At 40.4% G+C, this 25,655-nt stretch overlaps 2 protein-coding genes across 3 annotated transcripts in view; one reads left to right on the top strand and one right to left on the bottom strand.

The window, feature by feature from the left end:
- Positions 1 to 10,142, top strand: part of LOC121579932 (androgen receptor) — a 52,969-nt gene extending 42,827 nt beyond the window's left edge. The window contains 5 exon segments of the mRNA XM_041894937.2: positions 1,190 to 1,468; positions 1,689 to 1,833; positions 4,056 to 4,186; positions 6,666 to 6,817; positions 9,358 to 10,142. Coding sequence (XP_041750871.2) covers positions 1,190 to 1,468; positions 1,689 to 1,833; positions 4,056 to 4,186; positions 6,666 to 6,817; positions 9,358 to 9,516 — 866 coding nt within the window. The 3' untranslated portion in view covers positions 9,517 to 10,142.
- An 8,690-nt stretch (positions 10,143 to 18,832) lies between these two features.
- LOC121579933 (oligophrenin-1) overlaps positions 18,833 to 25,655 on the bottom strand; it is a 44,294-nt gene continuing 37,471 nt past the window's right edge. Inside the window, exons 23-24 of one of the 2 annotated variants that reach the window (XM_041894938.2) lie at positions 21,408 to 21,456; positions 18,833 to 21,087 (exon numbers count right to left, since the gene is read on the bottom strand). In XM_041894938.2, coding sequence (XP_041750872.1) covers positions 21,076 to 21,087; positions 21,408 to 21,456 — 61 coding nt within the window. In that variant the 3' untranslated portion in view covers positions 18,833 to 21,075. The remainder of the gene's footprint in view (positions 21,088 to 21,407; positions 21,457 to 25,655) is intronic. The other variant, XR_006002961.2, reaches the window with a different exon arrangement.

Consider the following 25,655-nt stretch of genomic DNA (forward strand, 5'->3'; position numbering starts at 1 on the left):
TAAGGTGTATGTAAACTTCTGACTTCAACTGTATTATGGCCAGATGTGCTACTTTGGTCAGATTGTAAAGATAAGATACTTGGCAAAGATTAGTAAAGATAAAACTTAAAATGTAGTATCATGGTTAATCTTCAAAAAATAGTAGCTGCAAACTTTGCCCTTATCCTTAGCCTCCACATCGTATCCACCCATGGCACTAGCTATATCTATAACAATTTCATGCACATGTTTCAAGGAACCTGCTTGTGTTGATCAAATCCAAGATGTTGCTACAGTAGCTTCATATTAAGCTGATTTGATGAAAGATGGCTGACATCTATTTCATCAGGCCTGCTCACTTTACTGTTCCAGCATGGACAGAATAGAGAGGCAATTTATTGTGGCTGGGTTGGGGAAGTTCTAGCGGTTTATCGTTGGAGAAAGAGCACATTAACAGTGTTGTGCTCAAGCTGATGTAATGTGATCTTGTTTTTTTACAAACTTTTACTGAACTGAACTGATTTAATCTGAGAAAGAAGGAAACCACTGAACTCAACATGCAATATTACGAGTCTTAATTTGTCCCCCATATAAAGTGCAAGGAAATGTTTTGCATTGTGAAACTGTGTTGTGTTGAAGCAGACTGGTTATATTGCATCTTGACAGGGAGATAATGTTTTAATCAGGCTCCTACTCATTTGACTTTTTAAAATGTCCCCCATTTTTGCTCTAGAAACAAGCTGTTGACAAGATGTCAAACCTTTGGTCTTTTTGACCCTTCCAAAGTGGAAGTTTGTGTTTTGGCATGTTAATAAGTGTCTCTCAAATTCTTTCTCATGTTTTTACTGACAGCACAGTGACTAATCTTGGCACCTTGGAACATTATTGTCATTATTTTGGTGAATTACAAATGTATTTCTTTATTAAAATTACATAATTTAGATTGTGAGTGTGTTTGTTGGTGTGTGTGCAGGATGGATGGGGGGCGTGCGTTTATACGCGTGTGCTTGTGTGTTTCTGAACCGCATGTATTCAGCTGTATATTTGAACATATGTGAACAGTTGTGTATATTGCTAAATTCCCTCACAATCTGAACAGTCATTTAAGTACAGTTGTATCATGCATTTGGCAATTGTTAACAGCTGTACCAAATATTACACTATTCTTCTACCATTACTCATCCATGTTCCAATTCTTGACCTTATGTAGCACGTAAACTGAAAAAGATTGGACAGCTGAAGAGCCCAGAGGATGATCTGCCCACCCAAGGTCCCACTGATGCCATCCAGTGCGTCTCTCCCCAGTCCTGCCTGACCTTCCATTCCCAGCTGGTGTTCCTCAACATCTTGGAGTCCATCGAGCCAGAGGTGGTTAACGCGGGACACGACCATTGCCAGCCGGACTCAGCTGCAGTGCTGCTCACCAGCCTCAACGAACTCGGGGAGCGCCAACTGGTCAAAGTGGTCAAGTGGGCCAAAGGCATGCCAGGTACAGTACTGGAATAGAAGAATCATACAAAACGTATTTCCATGTGGTCCTTAATAAGTTCATTGTTTCGACGTCATTATTTGATTTATAACAAGTTTGCAATGGCATTACAGCAAATTGGTAGTGAAGGCATTAAGAATTCATCAGAGATGTTTTGATAATAATTGAATTGTTATTAATGACAGTTCCATTTTCGTGTGGTTTTTCATTTTCTTCTCAGGTTTTCGGAATCTGCATGTGGATGACCAGATGACAGTCATCCAGCATTCATGGATGGGGGTGATGGTGTTCGGCTTGGGATGGAGGTCCTACAAAAATGTCAACGCCAGAATGCTGTACTTTGCCCCAGACCTTGTTTTCAATGAGTATGTGCAGCTATGTGATACTGAATTCAATTATCTCCGCTAAATTATCTTATTACCCCCAGGGCCACACCTCAGTGTTGTCCCCATTATGTTGGTGGAGATTTCCTCCAGTGAGTTGGCTTCTGGCTGTACGTCAGATGCCAATTTTCTTCCCTCTATGTCCGTCTTGCTCCCTGTCCCTGTCTCTGTCTCTCATTTTCTCTTGCTCTTTCTCTCCCTCTACTTGCCTCTCGCTCTTTCTGTCTCTCTCTCACCGATATGTCAAGAATTCCATGTGCACAAGGGCTTACAAGCCTGGCTTTCAGTAACATTTATATTTCATTTCCTTGTTTGGTGTTCTTTTGTCACATGGTAGATCCTGAGGAAGATGTGATTTTTTTCAGCATTCCATCACCTATGGTGCAAGTAGTGATATTTAGTTCAGATCTGAATATTACTGAGTACGTTAGTATCAGTAGGTGACTGAGGCAGTTCAATGGCATTTCAAGTGTCATTACTAGTGTTGCAAAATTCCAGGAACTTTCAATAAATTCCCTAGTTTTCCCAAAATCACGGTGGTAGGATTCTCGGAATTAGGAGGGAATAAGCAGGAAATCTGGAATACTCCAACCAGGATTTCTGGAAAACCAGGGAATTTATTGAAAGTTCCCGGAATTTTGCAACACTAGTCATCATTACTAAGGAATATGCACAAATACAACAGTGCAGAAAATTGTGGGGATATTATTACCCTGCCATGAGGTAAATTAAATGAATTATTATTGGTAATATAAATGTTACAACTAAAGCATCCTTATTATCATTAGCTAGATTTCCATCCAATTGGCAACAGATTTTCATGCAAATATTAAAAAATCTGCATAAAAACAATATGCGCATTTTCCCACCAGAGATGTGTTTCCATCAAATTGACTTGTTGCAGATAAAAGGCTGTGCGTGATGACGTAGTGCACATAAAAATATATTTTGCGGTTAAATCCCATGTACTGAATAAAAAATACAAGTTAAATGGATTTCCATCCCATTTTCAACTCTATTCATGGTTTTCTCACCAAAATGTTTTTGTTATATAGCGAGTGTGCCCATTCTGGTATTGGCACATGTACTCTGACCAACAGCGTGCAGATATTTGCACGCTGTTGACTAGAGTGCACGTATATCCTACATGAGATTATTATGGACAAAAGAGCGAGATTATTTTTATTTGTCAAACGGCAGCCAAGCATCGATGGTCATGTCACCAGAATAAGACCCTCGATATTTATTGGAAAGGAGCATCAAGCTCATCACCTTGCACTTTCACCACCTTGTGAAGTTCATCATAAATTGTTTAATCTGTAGTTTAATAAACTGCATGCTTTCCCGGGAGAACCACACAACATGTCATCGCGTGAGAACCACACAACATGTCACTCCCAAGTTTACTTCGATATGATGGTTAGTATGTCAATATTTGCGCATAAAAGCGTTTCCACCAACATTTCTCACATAATTCATTTTACAGACACAAAAAGATCCCACCTTGTCTAGCGTATTTTGTTTTGTCGACATTTGGCAAGTTTACCGAAACATTTTCTGTTTCCATCAGGCCTGTCATGACATATTTTATCCGATATGTACTTTACTGGCATAAAAAGGTTGGATAGAAACCTGGTTAGTGATCCATGTAGCTAAGTAAGATGCTGAGAATATTAACTTCTATTACCGTGAACTATGTCTGCAAATTATGTATACATTAGATGTACAATGTCATCATTAGATATACAATATCATCATAGAAAATCATATAATCAGGTCACATTTTCAGTTTGTTTGAAAATAATCCTGCATAACAGCAGCATTCAGTACCAATCACTGTGATCCTGTATTATCAGATTGTATACCCAGCGGGCAAAACTAGTTGAAATGACATCATTACAACCAGATTTCAACCAACTTTGCCGCTGGGCAGTAGGTCAAAGGTCACATATTAGCCTATAACTATGGTCATAAAGAGGGAGGATGACAATTGTAATCATTGCAACAGTTTCACATAAGGGTCTCACCCTCTTACCCCCTCTATCTATATCTCTCACAGCAACATGCTCACAGATTATCCCTCTCTTAATATATTCCCCATAGGTTCCCCCACCCCCTCTGGTCTTTCATTGGCTCATTCTCTTTATACTGTATCTCCCCCTGACCCTCACTGGCCTCCTCCCTCTCGTCTCTCTCGTCCCCAGCCATCGGATGCACATCTCCAGCATGTTCGAGCACTGCATACGGATGAGACACCTCTCCCAGCAGTTTGTCCTGCTGCAAGTCACTCGCGAAGAGTTCCTCTGCATGAAGGCCCTGCTACTCTTCAGCATCAGTGAGTGTTGCTGCCCAGCCCAACGTTGACAGGTCCATTCAAATAATGTAGAGAGCCTCACATTGTGTATTTCCTTTTTCATTAAATTGATTTGCAAGCAATGTCCTCTAAGCCATTTTCATAATGTCACGATCGTCGAAGGAGGAGGACCAAGGCGCAGCGTGAATTTCGAACATACTTTATTATCAATAGTGATAACACGAACAAAACAATAAACAATAACGTGACGTCCTAGGTCTAACACAACCTACTTGGAACAAGATCCCACAACTACTGTGGGAAAACAGCCTGTCTAAATGTGGTTCCCAATCAGAGACAACCAGCAACAGCTGACACTCGTTGCCTCTGATTGAGAACCACTCTGGCCAACATAGAAATGAAACAACTAGAAACTACAACACAGAACACAAACACACAGAATCTACACACCCTGGCTCAACATATAGAGTCCCCAGAGCCAGGGTGTGACAGTACCCCCCCCCCCAAAGGCGCGGACTGCGACCGCGACCGCGCCTAAACATAAACCAAACATGGGAGGGCTGGGTGGGCATTCCTCCTTGGAGGCGGTTCCGGCTCCGGGCTTGACCACCACCCTTCAACCATCCCCCCGTAGCGCCCCTGGTCCGGTCTGGCCCAGCTGGCTGGAGCTGGACTGGACATCGTAGGAGCGGATTGTTTAGGCTCCGGTGTGGAGCAGCTGACCGGTACCTGACCAGGCACCGGTGACCCAGGCACGGGTTGTGCCGGACTGACGACGCGCACCCCTGGCTTGGTGCGTGGAGCAGGAACGGGCCGGACCGGGCTGACGATGCGCACCCCTGGCTTGGTGCGTGGAGCAGCAACGGGCCGGACCGGGCTGACGACGCGCACCCCTGGCTTGGTGCGTGGAGCAGGAACGGGCCGTACCGGGCTGACGACTCGCACCCCTGGCTTGGTGCGAGTGGCAGGAACAGGCAGGGCCGGGCTGGCGACGCGTACCATTAACTTGGTGCGGGGAGCAGGAACAGGCCGGACCGGGCTGGCGACGCGCACCGTAGGCTTGGTGCGAGGGGCAGGAACAGGCCGGGCCAGGCTTGCGACGCGTACCATTAGCTTGGTGCGGGGAGCAGGAACAGGCCGGGCCGGGCTGGCGACGCGCACCATTAGCTTGGTGCGGGGAGCAGGAACAGGCCGGGCCGGGCTGGCGACGCGCACCATTAGCTTGGTGCGGGGAGCAGGAACAGGCCGGGCCGGGCTGGCGGCGCGCACCATTAGCTTGGTGCGGGGAGCAGGAACAGGCCGGGCCGGGCTGGCGACGCGACACCATTAGCTTGGTGCGGGGAGCAGGAACAGGCCGGGCCGGGCTGGCGACGCGCACCATTAGCTTGGTGCGGGGAGCAGGAACAGGCCGGGCCGGGCTGGCGACGCGCACCATTAGCTTGGTGCGGGGAGCAGGAACAGGCAGGGCCGGGCTGGCGACGCGCACCACTAGCTTGGTGCGGGGAGCAGGAACAGGCCGGACCGGGCTGGCGACGCGCACCATCAACTTAGTGCGGGGAGCAGGAACAGGCCGGGCCGGGCTAGCGACGCGCACCATTAACTTGGTGCGGGGAGCAGGAACAGGCCGGACCGGGCTGGCGACGCGCACCGTAGGCTTGGTGCGAGGGGCAGGAACAGGCCGGGCCGGGCTGGCGACGCGCACCATCAACTTAGTGCGGGGAGCAGGAACGGGCCGGACCGGACTGCTGACACACACCACTTGCTTGGTGTGAGGAGCGGGACTGGGTTTCTTCATAACCCTCCGCTCCCTCAGCTGCCTACACAGTTCCTCTCGCCGTGCCTCTACTCTCTCCTTCTCCCTTATCGCCTCCAGTAGCTCCTCCCTCTGAACCACTAACTCCTGCTCCCTCTGGACCAATAGCCCCCTTAACCTGGTGGCCTCCTCACCTAACCTCCCAATACGCCCTGTAGCTGCCTCCTGCTGCCCCGTCGCCCATGGCGTGTGCCCCCCCCCTAAAAATGTTTTGGGGTTGCCTCTCGTCCGTCCGACGACGACACTGTTGACGCCATTGCTCCTCTCTCCGTCGCGCCTCCACCGTCTCCTTCCACGGACGGCGATCCATCCCGGCCTGGATTTCCTCCCAGGTCCAGGACCCCTGCCCGTCCAATATCTGCTCCCACGTCCAGGCTGTCTGCTCCTGGGCACGCTGCTTGGTCCTATATTGGTGGGATCTTCTTCCGTGTTGGTTGTGTTTAGACCTAGGACGTCACGATATCGTTTATTGTTTTGTTCGTGTTATCACTGTTGATAATAAAGTATGTTTGCATTTCACGCTGCACCTTGGTCCTCCTCCTTCGATGTACGTGACACATAATGCTGTCGAAATGATGCAGTACAATCAGAGATTTATAAAACCAAACAGTGTATTATTAATAGTTGAGCAACAGAGATTCAATATTGTGGACAAAACAACAATAACGTTGCTTGTCTCCTTTGCAGTTCCAGTCGATGGTCTTAAGAGTCAGAAGTACTTTGATGAATTGCGGCTGACTTACATCAATGAACTTGATCGCGTCATTAACTATGGAAGGAAGTCCAACTGCTCTCAGAGGTTCTATCAACTCACCCGCCTCATGGATTCACTCCAACCGGTGAGAGACAATGTGCATCCTCAATAACTGTATATGATTTATTCTGTTATCATAGAATGAATCAAGCTAATAGCCTGGAATATAGATGACCTAATGTTAAATTACAGTACCAAGATTTAATGCAATATTTTATCTAAGTGATAAAAGTCTAACTTTGTCATGTTTAACTAAACAAAAACTGAGAATGTGATAGAATTGTAAGGGAGTGGTTAACATGAGTGTTATCTCACCTTATTTGCTGGGTGCTCTACTATATATGACAATTACTTCAAATGAAATCCCAAGTTCAAGAACATTGGGAAATGGCGGCACTCCAAAAAAAAAAAAGACGTCACTCATTTCACCTTTTGTTTTTGGAGGGGCAGGCTAACGCGTTTTCGGCAGTTATACCTTCATTACATTTACATTTTTAGTCATTTAGCAGACGCTCTTATCCAGAGCGACTTACAGTTATACATACTCTTCATCAGAGCATCAAGAGATGTGCCAAAGCCATCGTTTTTTTATGCAGGTGCCTAGGTGATAATTACAGTTGCCCACATCTGTGTGAGGACGGTGCATAGTGGTATTCAAAACATTAGTCAACAAACAATTGCTACAATATACACTACCAGTGAAAAGTTTGGACAAAACCTACTCATTCAAGTTTTTTTTTTTTTTTTACTATTTTTTACATTGTAGAATAATAGTGAAGAGATCAAAACTATGAAATAACACATATGGAATCATGTAGTAACCAAAAAAAGTGTTAAACAAATCAAAATATATTTTATATTTGAGATTCTTCAAATAGCCACCCTTTGCCTTGATGACAGCTTTGCACACTCTTGGCATTCTCTCAACCAGCTTCATGAGGTAGTCACCTGGAATGCATTTCAATTAACAGGTGTGCCTTCTTAAAAGTTAATTTGTGGAATTTCTTTCCTTCTTAATACATTTGAGCCAATCAGTTGTGTTGTGACAAGGTAGGGGGGTATACAGAAGATAGCCCTATTTGGTAAAAGACCAAGTCCATATTATGGCAAGAACAGCTCAAATAAGCAAAGAGAAACGACAGTCCATAATTACTTTAAGACATGAAGGTCAGTCAATACGGAACATTTCAAGAGCTTTGAAAGTTTCTTCAAGTAAAGTCGCAAAAACCATCAAGCGCTATGATGAAACTGGCTCTCATGAGGACCGCCACAGGAATGGAAAACCCAGAGTTACCTTTGCTGCAGAGGATAAGTTCATTAGAGTTATCAGCCTCAGAAATTGCAGCCCAAATAAATGCTTCACAGAGTTCAAGTAACAGACACATCTCAACATCAACTGTTCTGAGGGGACTGTGTGAATCAGGTCTTCATGGTCGAATTGCTGCAAAGAAAATACTACTAAAGGACACCAATAATAAGAAGAGACCTGCTTGGGCCAAGAAACACGAGCAATGGACATTAGACCAGTGGAAATGTGTCATTTGGTCTGGAGTCCAAATTGGAGATTTTTGGTTCCAACCGCCGTGTCTTTGTGAGTCGCGGAGTGGGTGAACGGATGATCACCGGATGTGTATTTCCCACCGTAAAGCATGGCGGAGTAGGTGTTATGGTGTGGGGGTGCTTTGCTGGTGACACTGTCAGTGATCTATTTAGAATTCAAGGCACACTTAACCAGGATGGCTACCACAGGATTCTGCAGCGATACGCCATCCCATCTGGTTTGGGCTTAGCGGGACTATCATTTGTTTTTCAACAGGACAATGACCCAACACACCTCCAGGCTGTGTAAGGGCTATTTTACTAAGAAGGAGAGTGATGGAGTGCTGCATCAGATGACCTGGCCTCCACAATCCCCCGACATCAACCCAACTGAGATGGTTTGGGATGAGTCGGACCGCAGAGTGAAGGAAAAGCAGCCAACAAGTGCTCAGCATTTGTGGGAACTCCTTCAAGACTGTTGGAAAAGCATTCCAGGTGAAGCTGGTTGAGAGAATGCCAAGAGTGTGCAAAGATGTCATCAAGGCTGGCTATTTGAAGAATCTCAAATATAAAATATATTTCCATTTGTTTAACACTTTTTGGGTTCTATATGATTCCATATGTTATTTCATAGGTTTGATGTCTTCACTATTATTCTACAATGTAGAAAATAGTAAAAATAAAGAAAAATCCTGGAATGAGTAGTTGTGTCCAAAGTTTTGACTGGTACTGTATATAGAAATACATATTCAAATATACAGTACATACCTAAATGCTATTTGTCGAGTTTATTGTGCTGATCTGTGTATTTATATATATAGTAACAATTGTTTTAATACTACTATGTACCACCCTCATACAGGCAATTGTAATTATCACTTAGGCAGTTGCATAAAAACTATGGCTTTGGCATATCTCTTGATGCTCTGATGAAGGCACAACTGCCAAAATCCGTTAGCCTGCCTGGACGAAAATGTAAAGGTGAAATGAGGTGACGTCTTAAACAGTGCCGCCGTTTCCCAATGTTCATTTGAAGTGACAGAATTGTAACTTTGTATTGTCTCTGTCCATCTCTCCAACACCCAGATCGTGAGGAAACTCCAGCAGTTTACATTTGATCTGTTTATCCAGGCCCAGTCTCTGCCCACCAAGGTCAGCTTTCCAGAGATGATTGCTGAGATAATCTCAGTACATGTGCCAAAGATCCTGGCAGGCTTGGCCAAACCAATCCTTTTCCACAAGTAGCAAGTAGCAGGATTTGCCATCATCCTGAGAAAATCTGATCCGATCCAAGCTGCCTCTATATACTTCAGCCAAAGCTCTGTAGGGTTTCCCTGCCATTGTTTTCTCTCTCAGCTCCTTTTCTTTTTTTTCATCGAATAGCTCAACGTACCATTTTTAAATCATTACATAATTACGGTAGTTTAGCCGCTTATCAGACATAATTGAGATAATTTTCTCAAATAGGTAGCAAGGTTTTAGCATTTATGTCAAGATTTGCAAGGTGTCACCTTGTTGACGGCCCTATCTGTCCTGTATTTCAAGAAGAAATATCACACAAGACCAGTGGGGTTATGTCAAATGTAAGAAACAGAAGAATACCATCCGTTGACTGAATGAAAATAAAACTAATAAAACAAAATAATAAAACTAACAAATGCAGAAATCGTTGAACATATCTATGCATAGCTTTACTTTTGGAACTTTCATGAGATTGTGCTATGTTCATTTTAAAAAACAACTACCAAAAGGAACGTGGAATTAGTCATTTGCAACATACTCACATACATACACAGTAGTCTATCTGTATTTACTAGCTAAATTGCATATATATATATATATATATATATATATATATATATATATATATATATATATATATATATATATATATAACACATACAACGCATACATCACTACATGTATTGTACTGTACTTACAACTTTCTTGCTAGCTATTTAGGCAGTGAATAAACAATACATTCTAATGGTACCGTCATAATTTCATCTGTTTATGGGAAATGTTTTAATAATTCACCCAAAAGGGATTTACTAATTACAGACACACAGAGTGAGACAATTGCAAATAATAACTTTTCAGATATATTTAGTGCAGTGGATCTCTCTATTGAGTATTTTAAAAGTATACTATAAAGATATAGTATTAAACTTGCTACAACTTGGTTGTACATTTTGTCTCTTCATGTAGTTTCAGGCGACCAAGTTAGTTGGTCAAACTGAACATACCCATAATCTCTCACCAATGCTGAAAATGCTCTTATAAGGTTTAACATGGCCTGAATATTATTTAGTTCATCATCAGAACGTACAGAGGTTCATGCTCCATGTGTTTGTAGATGTTAGAATGCTTCAATCTTTATTGAAATCAATGCATGCCAAATTCATGTGTCCCTTTGTAACCGTGAAGTAGGTGTATATTTGGCAAGTTCAGTGCAACTATGATTGTTATTGTGTTCAGAGTAATCTCCCATCTGCCATTCTACTTGTAAAAGCATGTTAACATTTCTTTAGTTTAGATTGAGTGAAGTCAAATAGTTCAGCTTTTTTCACATTATTTCTGATTAAGACATCGTCTTTTCTTGATGATTCATTATGGTTTTGCAGTTAAGTGCCGAACAGGGACATTGTCTTCTCTGCACTAGCAAAACATGTTGACATTACACCATTACTATACCAAAACATGCCTTTTTATACAATAATCTGTACTTTTGCTTGTTTAGAAAAGTAGTGAAAAACAACAAAAACAATAAAGAAAAGCTCTGTCATGAGATCCATTACATGCAAACAATGTTTAAAGTGAGTGTGGTCTTTTTGGTCAGATACCTCAACAAAAATGGCAACAGGTGCTAAACTGTGGGATTCAAGGATAGCACGGGATAGTCCCTGTCTGTTTTTATATGCCAACTGGATCTTAAATTACTACATAAAATCAAACTGTTTCATATTTTAGACTAGGTGAAATGCATTATCATATTTAGAATGTAATCAAATGCTTTTAAAATGCTGAAATCTTCATGGAAATATCTGGAAAACAGCAAAACTCCAGAAAGATCACATTTTCATGGCCTCAACATCTGATTGAACAAATGGTGGTTCAAGAATGGATGAACCTGTAATGTTAAATGGAATTTGCTGGGAAGCAACTTGACGGTCTAAATAGGCTGTGGAAAGAATGGGTTGTCAGAATACACTTTACGTTTGACAGCCACAAGCACTATGCAATTACTTGCAGGTGTTTACCCATTTATAACAACACCATAGCTGCTTAATTAGAATATATGACTCCAGACTGAAACCTAGGCCAAGATGAAAGTGCTTTATAGAACAAAAGTGACTGTTAATATTTGTCCCTAAATAGACCACATCAAACCTACAACAGCTAGCACTTACTGTAATCAATTAGTGTTACAATACAATTGCTTCTCAGATTTAAAGCAGTGATTGATTGCACTTTTCTATGCCTGACACCATAAAAATATCCAGGGATGAATCAAGAGATAATTTGACGGCAGTAGTTTTTGTTGTTGTTTTATCACCATAAATGGCAATAACATGCATCCTTCACAACAATTGCACTCATTCTCAGACACATTTATGTGATGCATGCAAAAATAGAAGCTTTAGAACTCCAGTCTATCCTGGGCATGCAGAAAACCAGTAAATTATAGTGCTGTTATATATTTATTCAATAGCTTGTGCATAAAGATCAAAATCAACTGTATACATTGTGACTTAAATCCTTTAACGCATATTACCGTTAGTCAATTGAGACCATAATCAAATGCATTTGTAAAAATGTAAGTTCAAGTTGTTGTTGTACTTGTGTTGTGAGGAACTTTAGTTGTTGACCACCATAATTCTTATAAATGTACTGCAATAATATGGATCTCAATTAAATCAAACCGCATTGCAATATTCAAGCAGTAGCACATATCTAAACATACCTTTTCCCTTATAAACAAAATGGCAAAATGGTTTTGGTAGACTCCCCCCACAGGATGGTGCTTCCAGTTTTCAGACACGTGTGCATGACAGCAGTTGTGTAAACTAGGATACTGCATAAATATTGCTATGGCAGATTTAATTGAATTCGGCCCTAGGTTACAATTGCCCATCTGAAAACATCTGATCTTTTCTTGTCGTAGAGACATTGGCTATGCCTACATAAAAGCAATAAAAATGTTAATTTGAATGTTGATACGAAAATGTTTTAATACATCAGATGACAATTTGTAAAAGCCATGGGCACATACTGTACATTGGTATTGGCGTATTCCTTTGTTAATCATCTTGATAAGAAAATATACTCATTACAGGCTTTTACTCAAAAGAACATCCCAAATCAGGCACCTTAAATCAAAAGAAAAATCTCTATGAGTAGTAATTCAATATTAAAGGCATAGATTTGCCTTAAAAAGCATAGACATTTTGTATCATATATTATTTTAGATTAAGTATAATTTATTCAATTGTCTGTAAAGTAAAATTATCAGCAGTTGTGTCTACCATACTGAGCCCACATTACTTAACTTCAATTCTGAGTTAAATTCTGAGTTAAATTAGTTGGTAAAATTGTCTCTGATTTAAGAAAATTATCACAAAGATTAAGCTATTTCTCTTTATACACCTAGTAATCATACTATGACTGCTTTGTTTATCATATTTTATTTTTTCAACATGCTTTTTAGATTGACTTGGAGAACAGGATTGCTCTGCCAAGCAATAAACGACTTGACATAATGTACTTTACTTTAAATGTACCATGGTAGACCAATATTGAATCATAATGACAAAATGTATTTTAAAAAATCCAGTTCCTAGAATTGATGTTTTCATACTGTTGTTATTAGTGGTAAAGCTGGTATGAAAAATGTTATATACAAGCCAATTACATCACAAGTATATTCAAATGTCAAAATGGACATAGCTGTATGTATTTATAAACTATATTAACCTGGTTTTGTGTAAATGGTACAATGACTTTGTGTACATGTAACTGAAAACAAAAATAGTTATTGGGAAATCAATTGTTAATGCTTTTTGACTACCTTCTGTAGTATTGACGATGTATGTATTTAGTGATTTATTGTAATTTTTTATTCCTAAGTGCAAACTTGCATAACTTAAAGATATTTGAGGCAATTCTGACCATCAAAATGTACAGTGGGGAAAAAAAGTATTTAGTCAGCCACCAATTGTGCAAGTTCTCCCACTTAAAAAGATGAGAGAGGCCTGTAATTTTCATCATAGGCACACGTCAACTATGACAGACAAAATGAGAAAAGAAAATCCAGAAAATCACATTGTAGGATTTTTAATGAATTTATTTGCAAATTATGGTGGAAAATAAGTATTTGGTATATAACAAAAGTTTCTCAATACTTTGTTATATACCCTTTGTTGGCAATGACACGTCAAACGTTTTCTGTAAGTCTTCACAACATTTTCACACACTGTTGCTGGTATTTTGGCCCATTCCTCCATGCAGATGTTCCTCTAGAGCAGTTATGTTTTGGGGCTGTCGCTGGGCAACACGGACTGTCAACTCCCTCCAAAGATTTTCTATGGGGTTAAGATCTGGAGACTGGCTAGGCCACTCCAGGACCTTGAAATGCTTCTTATGAAGCCACTCCTTCGTTGCCCGGGCGGTGTGTTTGGGATCATTGTCATGCTGAAAGACCCAGCCACGTTTCATCTTCAATGCCCTTGCTGATGGAAGGAGGTTTTCACTCAAAATCTCACGATACATGGCCCCATTCATTCTTTCCTTTACACGGATCAGTCGTCCTGGTCCCTTTGCAGAAAAAAAGCCCCAAAGCATGATGTTTCCACCCCCATGCTTCACAGTAGGTATGGTGTTATTTGGATGCAACTCAGCATTCTTTGTCCTCCAAACACGACGAGATGAGTTTTTACCAAAACGTTCTATTTTGGTTTCATCTGACCATATGACATTTTCCCAATCCTCTTCTGGATCATCCAAATGCACTAGCAATCTTCAGACGGGCCTGGACATGTACTGACTTAAGCAGGGGGACACGTCTGGCACTGCAGGATTTGAGTCCCTGGCGGCGTAGTGTGTTACTGATGGTAGGCTTTGTTACTTTGGTCCCAGCTCTCTGCAGGTCATTCACTAGGTCCCCCCGTGTGGTTCTGGGATTTTTGCTCACCGTTCTTGTGATCATTTTGACCCCACGGGTGAGATCTTGCGTGGAGCCCCAGATCGAGGGAGATTATCAGTGGTCTTGTATGTCTTCCATTTCCTAATAATTGCTCCCACAGTTGATTTCTTCAAACCAAGCTGCTTACCTATTGCAGATTCAGTCTTCCCAGCCTGGTGCAGGTCTACAATTTTGTTTCTGGTGTCCTTTGACAGCTCTTTTGGTCTTGGCCATAGTGGAGTTTGGAGTGTGACTGTTTGAGGTTGTGGACAAGTGTCTTTTATACTGATAACAAGTTCAAACAGGTGCCATTAATACAGGTAACGAGTGGAGGACAGAGGAGCCTCTTAAAGAAGAAGTTACAGGTCTGTGAGAGCCAGAAATCTTGCTTGTTTGTAGGTGACCAAATACTTATTTTCCACCATAATTTGCAAATAAATTCATAAAAAATCCTACAATGTGATTTTCTGGAGAAAAAAAAATCTCAATTTGTCTGTCATAGTTGACATGTACCTATGATGAAAATTACAGGCCTCTCTCATCTTTTTAAGTGGGAGAACTTGCACGATTGGTGGCTGACTAAATACTTTTTTTCCCCACTGTAGGTCTTAGTGTAAATCGGGATTTGTTTGTTTGTGTTCGTTTGCATATTATTAAAAACGATTAAAAATGTAGTGTGTGTGAACTTATTTTTATTTACATACTGTAGTTGTTTCATGTTAACTTTCCTAATATTTTTCTAAAATCTCTGAACCCAGAAGCAAATCTTGTGTGCACTAGCTAGCTACTCAGTTTATTTAAAATATAAGCTGATTCAGACCATCCCCACTACAGAACCACTATGAAAATTCTGGTTAAAATCCCACCTCCACTTCAAGCACTACCATGATTCATCAAAAGAATGAGTGATGCTGCTCTTCTATTTGGTAAAAGACCAAGTCAATATTATGTCAAGAACAGCCCAAATAAGCAAAGAGAAACGACAGTCCATCATTACTTTAAGACATGAAGGTCAGTCAATCCGAAAACATGTAAAGAACTTGAAGTGAAGTGCAGTCGCAAAAACCATCAAGCGCTATGATCTAACTGGCTCTCATGAGGACCGCAACAGGAAAGGAAGACCCAGAGTTAACGCTGCTTCAGAGGATAATTTCATAAGAGTTACCAGCCTCAGAAATTGCAGCCAAAATAAATTCTTCACAGAGTTCAAGTAACAGACACATCTCAAAATCAACTGTTCAGAGGAGACTGCGTGAATCAGGCCTTCATGGTCGAATTGCTGCAAAGAAACCACTACTAAAGGACACCAATAAGAAGAAGAGACTTACTTGGGCCAAGAAACAAGTGCAATGGACATTAGACCGGTGGAAATCTGTCCTTTGAGATTTCTGGTTCCAACCACCGTGTCTTTGTGAGACACAGAGTAGGTGAATGGATGATCTCTACATGTGTGGTTCCCACCCTGAAGCATGGAGGAGGAGGTGTGATGGTGCTTTGCTGGTGACACTGTCTGTGATTTATTTAGAATTCAAGGCACACTTAACCAGCATGGCTACCACAGCATTCTGCAGCGATATGCCATCCCATCTGGTTTACGCTTAGTTGGACTATCATTTGTTTTTCAACAGGACAATGACCCAACACACCTCCAGGCTGTGTAAGGGCTATTTGACCAAGAAGGAGAGTGATGGAGTGCTGCATCAGATGACCTGGCCTCCACAATCACCCAACCTCAACCAAATTGAGATGGTTTGGGATGAGTTGGACCGCAGAGTGAAGGAAAAGCAGCCAAGAAGTGCTCAGCATATGTGGGAACTCCTTCAAGACTGTTGGAAAAGCATTCCAGGTGAAGCTGGTTGAGAAAATGCCAAGAGTGTGCAAAGCTGTCATCAAGGCAAAGGGTGGCTACTTTGAAGAATCTCAAATATAAAATATATTTTGATGTGTTTCAATTTTTTTTGGTTACTACATGATTCCATATGTGTTATTTCATAGTTTTGATGTCTTCACGATTATTCTACAATGTAGAAAATAGTAAAAATAAAGAAAAACCCTTGAATGAGTAGGTGTGTCCAAACTTTTGACTGGCACACTTAACAATCACAGTTTTATTCAACAAGTGTGGCATTATTTTAACTTGTGCTCAAATCTTTAATGAAGCAAAATCTTTATTGAACCCAAATATTAATCTTATAAAACACAACCAAACTTTTCTCCACAATTCTAACAATTGACTAAAAGGTTATCCATTGGGGATTTGGAAAAACTAAAATTAACAAAAAAGTTAGCCATCTGGGGATACTCCTCTCTGACGGTCATAGGGGTGGTGTTGGTTGTGTTGGTGGGGACACTTAAGGCGGTGTTTGTGGGGCTACGCACTGCCTCACCACAGCTTGCAGCAAGCGCTGCTGAATAACTAATTTTCTACTGTGTGGAGACAGTAGCCTGGTCAATCCTGGGATTAGGAGGAGTTTGAATTTGGAATTTGGCTAATCACATGATTGCAAGTTGTGTATTTCTTTCTTGACGACACTGGATGTTTGCAATGTCAAACAAGTCTGTTTTGGCAATGGATGCAAATGCAAAGTGTTCCTCAAGTGTCAAGTGGGTGACACTGCATGCCATTAAAGAAAGAGAGTGATTTTAGGTTGTTATTACATTATTTGTTGAAGTTATTACACTATAGATTTTTTACCCACCTTTTCATGTAATAATCAACACATAATGTCATAATTATGACAGTATGCGCAAAAAATATTATTACATTATGCGTTCAGCATATTTAGTACATTATTTATTACAAGAGCAGCATTTTTTACATTATAAATGCAAACGTTAGTAACCTTTTTTGCAGCTATTATATTATTGGCAGTTATTACATTATCAGTTACTACACACGTCACTACAACTCTACTCATAACTACTGGGACAAGCCAATTTGATTATCCTAAGTACTTGAAACAATGCACAAATGTTTCCAATATAAACCACTTGCATTATGTTTTATCATTGATAAAAATGTCAATATAAACAAAAGCATGTATGATGTGTAACTATTTGTAATTTTAAAGTGCTTTTCACGGTTGCAAAGCCAAGGGACGCAAATGCCACCGCAATTCAAGAATGACCCATTTCAAATTCAATTCAATTCAATTCAATTCAACTTGTCCCCTTAGGGCAATTACTAAGTAAGATGATCTTCTAATTGACAAAAACATAATAGAATCCAATCTATCTTGTTAATTCCTTCTTGATAAGACCATAGAGCATTTAACAGTTTATTATGAGTATGCTTTAAAAGGCCCAGTGCAGTCAAACAAGTGATTTTCATGTGTGTAATATATATATCCACACTATGAGGTTGGAATAATACTGTGAAATTGTGAAAATTATGATAATGCCCTTTTAGTGTAAGAGCTGTTTGAAAAGACCACCTGAAAATTCATTCTCTTTTGGTGGGATGGAGTTTTGGCCTGCCTGGTGACATAACCAGGTGGTAAATCAGTTAATAGACCAATAAGAAAGAGAGTTTCAAACCTATCTGCCAATAACAGCTAGTTTTCGGTTTTCCTTTCCCCACTCAGACCACTCCCAGACAGTCCTAGCAAAGTTTTTACTTGAGAAATGTCCCTTCGCTAAGAAGATATTTTTGTTTATTTTTCACCTTTTTAATTGAAAACAAATCACAGTAAGGTACATAATTGTTACCCAGAAATTATTTGATATTGAGATAATTACAGCTGCATTGGACCATTAAAAATAGAAGCAGGCTCCCCTGGATTCCTAAGGAAATGATTCCCTGACATTCTGAAAACTCTGAGAGGAATCTTGGTTGATACAATCCTGCTCTTTAAATAATTAGTTTTCTTTCACCACTTTCTAAGGTGAACACTACTTATCAGTGTTGTTTTATTTTTTCAAGTTGAGAACTTGTCAAGGCCATGTATATTTTGGAATGTGTGTGACTTTTTACCATATCATTTTTCAGAACTCTGTTGTCAAAATTGAAAACATGTTGTGGGAAGGACCTGGCTAATGGCCAGTTGATATTTGAGACTGATGATATTCACGTGTTCAGTGCAATATCTAAGATAATGGCTTTATGCAGGCTACAGTACCAAGCTGTACTGCTACAATTATCATTGCCACTGTTCATCTAAGTCTCCCTTTTCTCAAATTCTGACTTAAATAAATCCTTTCTTAAAAGGTCATTCGGGAGCAGCACAGTGTGTGGGCCTCTTTTTTTATACAGTATTATCTTGCCCTGCATCTGAGTTATCGTTTTTTTTTGTGTTATAGTGGTGGATATGACCACGCTACTCCTTTTTGCTCCACTTATTAACCATTCTGATCACACATTTCATTGTTATTGAGACAGAGTGGAAAGTTTACAAAATGTTTTACTTTATTTTTCACAATGTTTTCCTTAACCATGCTGCTACATGTGGAATGTTTCTTGAAAAACTCTTACATACAAGGGATAAAGAAAAGGAAAATGTGAAAATTAGTTAAGAAATGACAGGATACAATTTTCATAGAAAAACTGATGAATACAGTTGTTGTTCCTGTAAAAAAAAATTACAGACAGGATCAAGCAGGTCAGACATACATCGTCCAAATGTTCACAGAAATAAAATGGGAGTTGAGACTCAATTTTAAGATCTTAACTGCGCTGTCAATCTTTCACAAAATATTCTAAGACAGAAATCATTGAAGACAACAAAATAAAATGTTCATCACCTTCCACACAAACCAGGATTCCTAGCATTTCCCTTTAATGCTTAAAATATTTATTCACATTTTTCACAACATTTAACAAGTGAAACATTAATTAATTAATTAAATTAATCAATAAAGACAATTTATCCCAATGTAGATAGAAAATATATATTTTTTAAAGTGCAAAAAAAGGTGGTTAGAAACATGTTAGATAAAATGGTTTCCCTTCATAGTAAGTGTTGCTAAAGTTATTTATTTACATGGTAATTACAGGTAGGTCAATTACAGTCCTCACAACTGTGATACGCGTTTGTGGCTTAATCACACGTTGACATTTTTATACATATTTGCTTTGCATAAACCTCCCCTCATAATATAATTAGTTCTTAAAATGACACCGTAATCTCCATTGTGAATTAACTTGCAAGTCTTTGAAACGGTGCAAGCCACAAACCAGTATAACAGTTGCTGGTACTATGTAGGTTGTGTACCCACACTAGGTACACTGTACAGTACCTACCAATGTAATTACTATGTAAATGATGGTCTTAGTAACACTACATACGTGACACTACATAAGTAGGACCAAAGTAAACATTAATGTTGGAGTGTTGTATGAATGACAGTACCCAAATGGAAATGGCGGGATGCCAACAAACGGTTTCAACAAAATAACAATGGCAAAAACTAGGACTACTGATCATTCAAATAAACCAGTGGTAATTTGGCTTCCACTATCCAAAATAATTTGGTTAAGAGTTCTTAAAGCTGAGATCCGCATAAGGTGAAACAGCATCAATGGTCGCCCCCAGGCGCATTTCTTATTTGTTTTTGTTTTGTTTATGAAGAGGAGGAGAGTAGCATCCAGCATCATGGTAAAAAACAATTCGTAGTACATACTCTGCTGTTCTATTGCGTGTGCAATTATGTCCAAGGGAAAAAAACAGTGTGGGTTGTTTGAAGTAGTGTTGTTGTTGTTGTAATATCGCAAATGGACATGGCAGTTTCACCGCTACGAATTTACGGATTCCAGCTTTAAGGGTTCTTAAGAACATGGGAATGGTTGTGATTTTTTTGTCAGAGACACTTTCTCTCTAAAAGTGAAATACATCTAACAAAGTGTGACAGAGAGTGGATCATTATTTGTTACTTATCATTATTTGCTTTCATGGTTGGTATAGTAGGACTTTAACCTTAAGCTTAACCAAATTAATTATGTTATTCAGCACATCAGAATTCCTGTGGTCTGTTTCAATTCATCAAAGGTCATCATGAACAGAAGGAGTAGACTCAACAGTTATATCATATAACTCAACTGAGACTTAGAATCTGCACCTTTTGTTCTCAGTTTTGCTTTAAGACACTACAGTAGTTAACAATATTGCGCTACAGCCGAGTCACTTGCTTTCACTTCAACCTGTTACAGTAGGGTACTACAATATAGCCTACATGTATGTGAATTCCAAATGGTATCAGGTAGCTAAAGTAGCTTGTTTTCGAGCAGTTTGAAAGTCAAATAACTGGATACTGGAACTAGCCGCTTCGACCAGGATTCATTTTGTTAACATTACCTCATTATAGAGTTGATCCCATATAATGTATAAATATTGATCCAGCTGCCAAAATCTCAAAAGATTTGGATCAGACAGAGACAAATAAAGGCATCCTTTAATAAACAGATCATTTTTTATATCTATACTGGAGCTCCTTTATCACAAATTAAACAACATGTTAATTGGGTCCCTTATAGCAACAAGCATGAGGGTGTCCACTGACAGGACAAAAGTGCTGTCATTCTGAGAGCACTCTGTTTCCTTTGTTCCACTACAGTACAGTATGTGTCCAGATACTCACTGAAGTTCCACAGGTCAGTGACAGGAGTAGAGGCCATGGTAACAGACTCATCAACTTAAATTCTAAGGGGAAATAAAGAGTGGTTTTGATCACAAAGGGCAAAGTAAATTGTTTTCTCAAAATCTATTTAAAAAACAAATGTGGAGAGGACCCTGGCATTTACTTCTGGTTTATGGGCCAAATGAGTTCATAAAAGCTTAGAAAGGCCTATTTCAAACCAGTAACGTGTTTCAAACACATTTCCAGGTATACTGTACGTATGAAGCTGAGCTATTATCTCAACTAGCTCTAAATTGCTTCTGCAGTAGCTCAGTCAAACCATTACTCTCCCTCTGTCTACCAAAATGTAGGGGGGGGGGGAAGAAATCACAGGACATCATACCTCCTCTTTCACATTGAGTAAAGTAGATGCTGGAGGTGAGACCGATGAGCTACATGAGGAAAGCAGAACAACACATTAAACATGAAATATGCAACAATGTCAGATACATTTTAAAAATACATTTGAATTTCTCCAACAGTTACAGTTGGCAAGCAAAACTATTGTCTACATTAACCTGTCAGCTTCAAAGAACATCCGTCTACTTTATTATTCTGTATGTGCTTTACCTGCCTGGCTTGTGTATACAATTATTTCATTATTAAATGCTCTTATAATTGAAGTTTATCATTACTGTATATACAGGTAACTGCCAAAATAATGGAAAGACTTCAGTAAATGAGGGATACAAAGTATATTGAAAGCAGGTGCTTCCACACAGGTTTGGTTCCTGAGTTAATTAAGCAATTAACATCCCATCATGCTTAGTGTCATTTATAGAAATGCTGGGCAGGCCATTATTTTGGCTACCATGGCTATGCCCCCATAGGATGACAATGCCCCCATCCACAGGGCATGAGTGGTGAAAATGATGTAAGCCATATGCCATGGCCGTCTCAGTCACCCAATCTCAACCTAATAGAAGACTTATGGGAGATTCTGGAGCGGAGCCTGAGACAGTGTTTTTCACCACCATCAACAAAACACTTGTGGAAGAATGGTATAGCATCCCTCCGATAGAGTTCCAGACACTTGCCAAGGTGCATTGAAGCTGTTCTGGATCGTGGTGGCCCAACGCCCTATTAAGACACTTTATGTTGGGGTTTCCTTTATCTTGGTAGTTACCTGTAACAGCATACAATGATTTACTGGATTTGAAACAAACGGTCACTGAGACTACAGATGATTTTACATTTGAGGTTGGCCTCTATGTTAAATTTAGGACAAAACAACAGCTGTCCGTCTGTGCCTGAGCTTTATTTAGTCTGACTCATAGTTACCAGATCACACCTGACACCAGGAAACCACAACATCACTGAGGGCTCTATTTTAACAAACCTAACGCAATGTTAAATCTTAGCGCTGGCGGTAGCACTATAGGTTCGGGGGTGTGTCAAAAAGTTTTAGCTATTTTTACAACCGGAATTTTGGGCGCAGTAGCTGGCGGTGGCGCGAAAGGGGTGGGTTTTGATGAATAAACAAGTTGTAGGTGTGTCGAGAATTGACCCCTCACTGACCAATCAGAACGTGCTCCATGACAAAATATGTGGTTGCTTGAAGTTGTGTATTTACGGTCTTTTATGTATTGCGTTGGCATCAACTCCAATTTGAATGTTAGTATGTTATAGGCTAGTTTGTTAAAAATAGCCTACAGAAACAAAATAACAAAATGTATGTAGGCCTATCCCATCTTTGCTAAATATGTTGAACATGTTTGCAGTCCACATTGTAAGAAGCCTAATTGCATGGCTTCAATATGAAAATATATTGCTAAACATAGCATTCACACTGATATAGGGGCTGGGCCTATAGTAAATTGCATTATGTCTGCCATGTCTGAGTCATGGACATGCCAAACGTTGTCAATAAGCAAGATTAAATTAACTATTGATAACGTTTAAAAAAAGAGAGTGAATAATTCTAATCAAATTCAAAACGAAACTTGTTTTAAATAGGTTATGTCTTAATACAGTTACAGGCACTATAATTGCTCCCCGTGGGCATATAATATTAAGGTAGAGTATGGAGGCTTTTACGCACATCCAAAATAATAACGGGAGCAGGCTAAAATAATGATAAAAAGGGGATGCCTGCTCACTGTTTTGCTGCTCCCAAATTTGATGTTTTAATAAAGCTTTGGTGATTAAGATTTATATCAAAGCGGTCTCACGAGCCAAACCCTTTATTGATAGGCTGCTATTTGGCGATTGCATTGGGCAGGACCCCAAAAAAACAGCCTTCATTGAGGGGAAGGGAGGGGAGGCTATGCCTGGTTTTTAATAAAATGAAACGAAAAACAAGAAATCTGTTTTTTAAAACAACAACCATATTTCTAAATACTGTAGGATGGGATCAGAAGCATGATATCGTGGCACTGTGCACACGTAGGCCTAAATGTCTTCACGCATAACATTCACACATCTATAAATACTAGGCTCCTGTTAATGGTATCATTGCCTATGTGCGAGGCACATTGTCAACTAAATCTGCCGTTGATATGGCATTACAGGAGGACTGAATAGATGGAGGAGAAAGTCTGGTAATCAGACGAGGGGCGCTCTTTGAAAACGTGGATGGATAGCCTTCTTGAAGAAGCTAAATGAAGTTTGCAGTTGTGTGAATTGTGGATCATGAAAAAGCATGAGGGCAAAATCCTCCAAAATATTTCAAAGCACTCTCAGTAGACCATTTAAACCCCTTTATTCATAGGTTACTTGGCTAATGCATGGCCAGGATAAAAATACGCACCAATGCGAAGTTGCTAAACCAGCCTTGAGTAGCCCTTTACACGCGTACCCGTAATACAGCTTGAAAATGGCAGATTTGGGCAACGATAAATTGGAACGCAGTGGCTGTACAGTAACATGCTATACATGACGTCAGACCTCAGGCTCTGCACTTCACAGCGCTGTATGGGTTTTGACTGACAGATGTTCTGAACTTGAGCACCATTTGCGAAAAGAAGTAGCCTCCATCCCTCCCGCTAATTGGGCAACTTTTGCAAACATTTTGTTGACAGTGAGGAAAATGCTGTAAATCATGGTCTTATTCTCACTGAATAGAGATATCGGGACGAAATTTCCATTTACATCATATGTACATACAGTGGGGAGAACAAGTATTTGATACACTGCCGATTTTGCAGGTTTTCCTACTTACAAAGCATGTAGATGTCTGTAATTTTTATCATAGGTACACTTCAACTGTGAGAGACGGAATCTAAAACAAATATAAAGAAAATCACATTGTATGATTTTTAAGTAATTAATTTGCATTTTATTGCATGACATAAGTATTTGATCACCTACCAACCAGTAAGAATTCCAGCTCTCACAGACCTGTTAGTTTTTCTTTAAGAAGCCCTCCTGTTCTCCACTCATTACCTGTATTAACTGCACCTGTTTGAACTCGTTATCTGTATAAAAGACACCTGTCCACACACTCAATCAAACAGACTCCAACCTCTCCACAATGGCCAAGACCAGAGAGCTGTGTAAGGACATCAGAGATAAAATTGTAGACCTGCACAAGGCTGGGATGGGCTACAGGACAATAGGCAAGCAGCTTGGTGAGAAGGCAACAACTGTTGGCGCAATTATTAGAAAATGGAAGAAGTTCAAGATGACGGTCAATCACCCTCAGTCTGGGGCTCCATGCAAGATCTCACCTCGTAGGGCATCAATGATCATGAGGAAGGTGAGGGATCAGCCCAGAACTACACGGCAGGACCTGGTCAATGACCTGAAGAGAGCTGGGACCACAGTCTCAAAGAAAACCATTAATAACACACTACGCCGTCATGGATTAAAATCCTGCAGCGCACGCAAGGTCCCCCTGCTGAAGCCAGCGCATGTCCAGGCCCGTCTGAAGTTTGCCAATGACCATCTGGATGATCCAGAGGAGGAATTGGAGAAGGTCATGTGGTCTGATGAGACAAAAATAGAGCTTTTTGGTCTAAACTCCACTCGCCGTGTTTGGAGGAAGAAGAAGGATGAGTACAACCCCAATAACACCATCCCAACCGTGAAGCATGGAGGTGGAAACATCATTCTTTGGGGATGCTTTTCTGCAAAGGGGACAGGACGACTGCACCGTATTGAGGGGAGGATGGATGGGGCCATGTATCGCGAGATCTTGGCCAACAACCTCCTTCCCTCAGTAAGAGCATTGAAGATGGGTCGTGGCTGGGTCTTTCAGCATGACAACGACCCGAAACACACAGTCAGGGCAACTAAGGAGTGGCTCCGTAAGAAGCATCTCAAGGTCCTGGAGTGGCCTAGCCAGTCTCCAGACCTGAACCCAACAGAACATCTTTGGAGGGAGCTGAAAGTCCATATTGCCCAGCGACAGCCCCGAAACCTGAAGGATCTGGAGAAGGTCTGTATGGAGGAGTGGGCCAAAATCCCTACTGCAGTGTGTGCAAACCTGGTCAAGACCTACAGGAAACGTATGATCTCTGTAATTGCAAACAAAGGTTTCTGTACCAAATATTAAGTTCTGCTTTTCTGATGTATCAAATACTTATGTCATGCAATAAAATGCAAATGAATTACTTAAAAATCATACAATGTGATTTTCTGTATTTTTGTT

This window comes from Coregonus clupeaformis, chromosome 13, assembly GCF_020615455.1.
Source record: "Coregonus clupeaformis isolate EN_2021a chromosome 13, ASM2061545v1, whole genome shotgun sequence".
Taxonomy (NCBI): domain Eukaryota; kingdom Metazoa; phylum Chordata; class Actinopteri; order Salmoniformes; family Salmonidae; genus Coregonus; species Coregonus clupeaformis.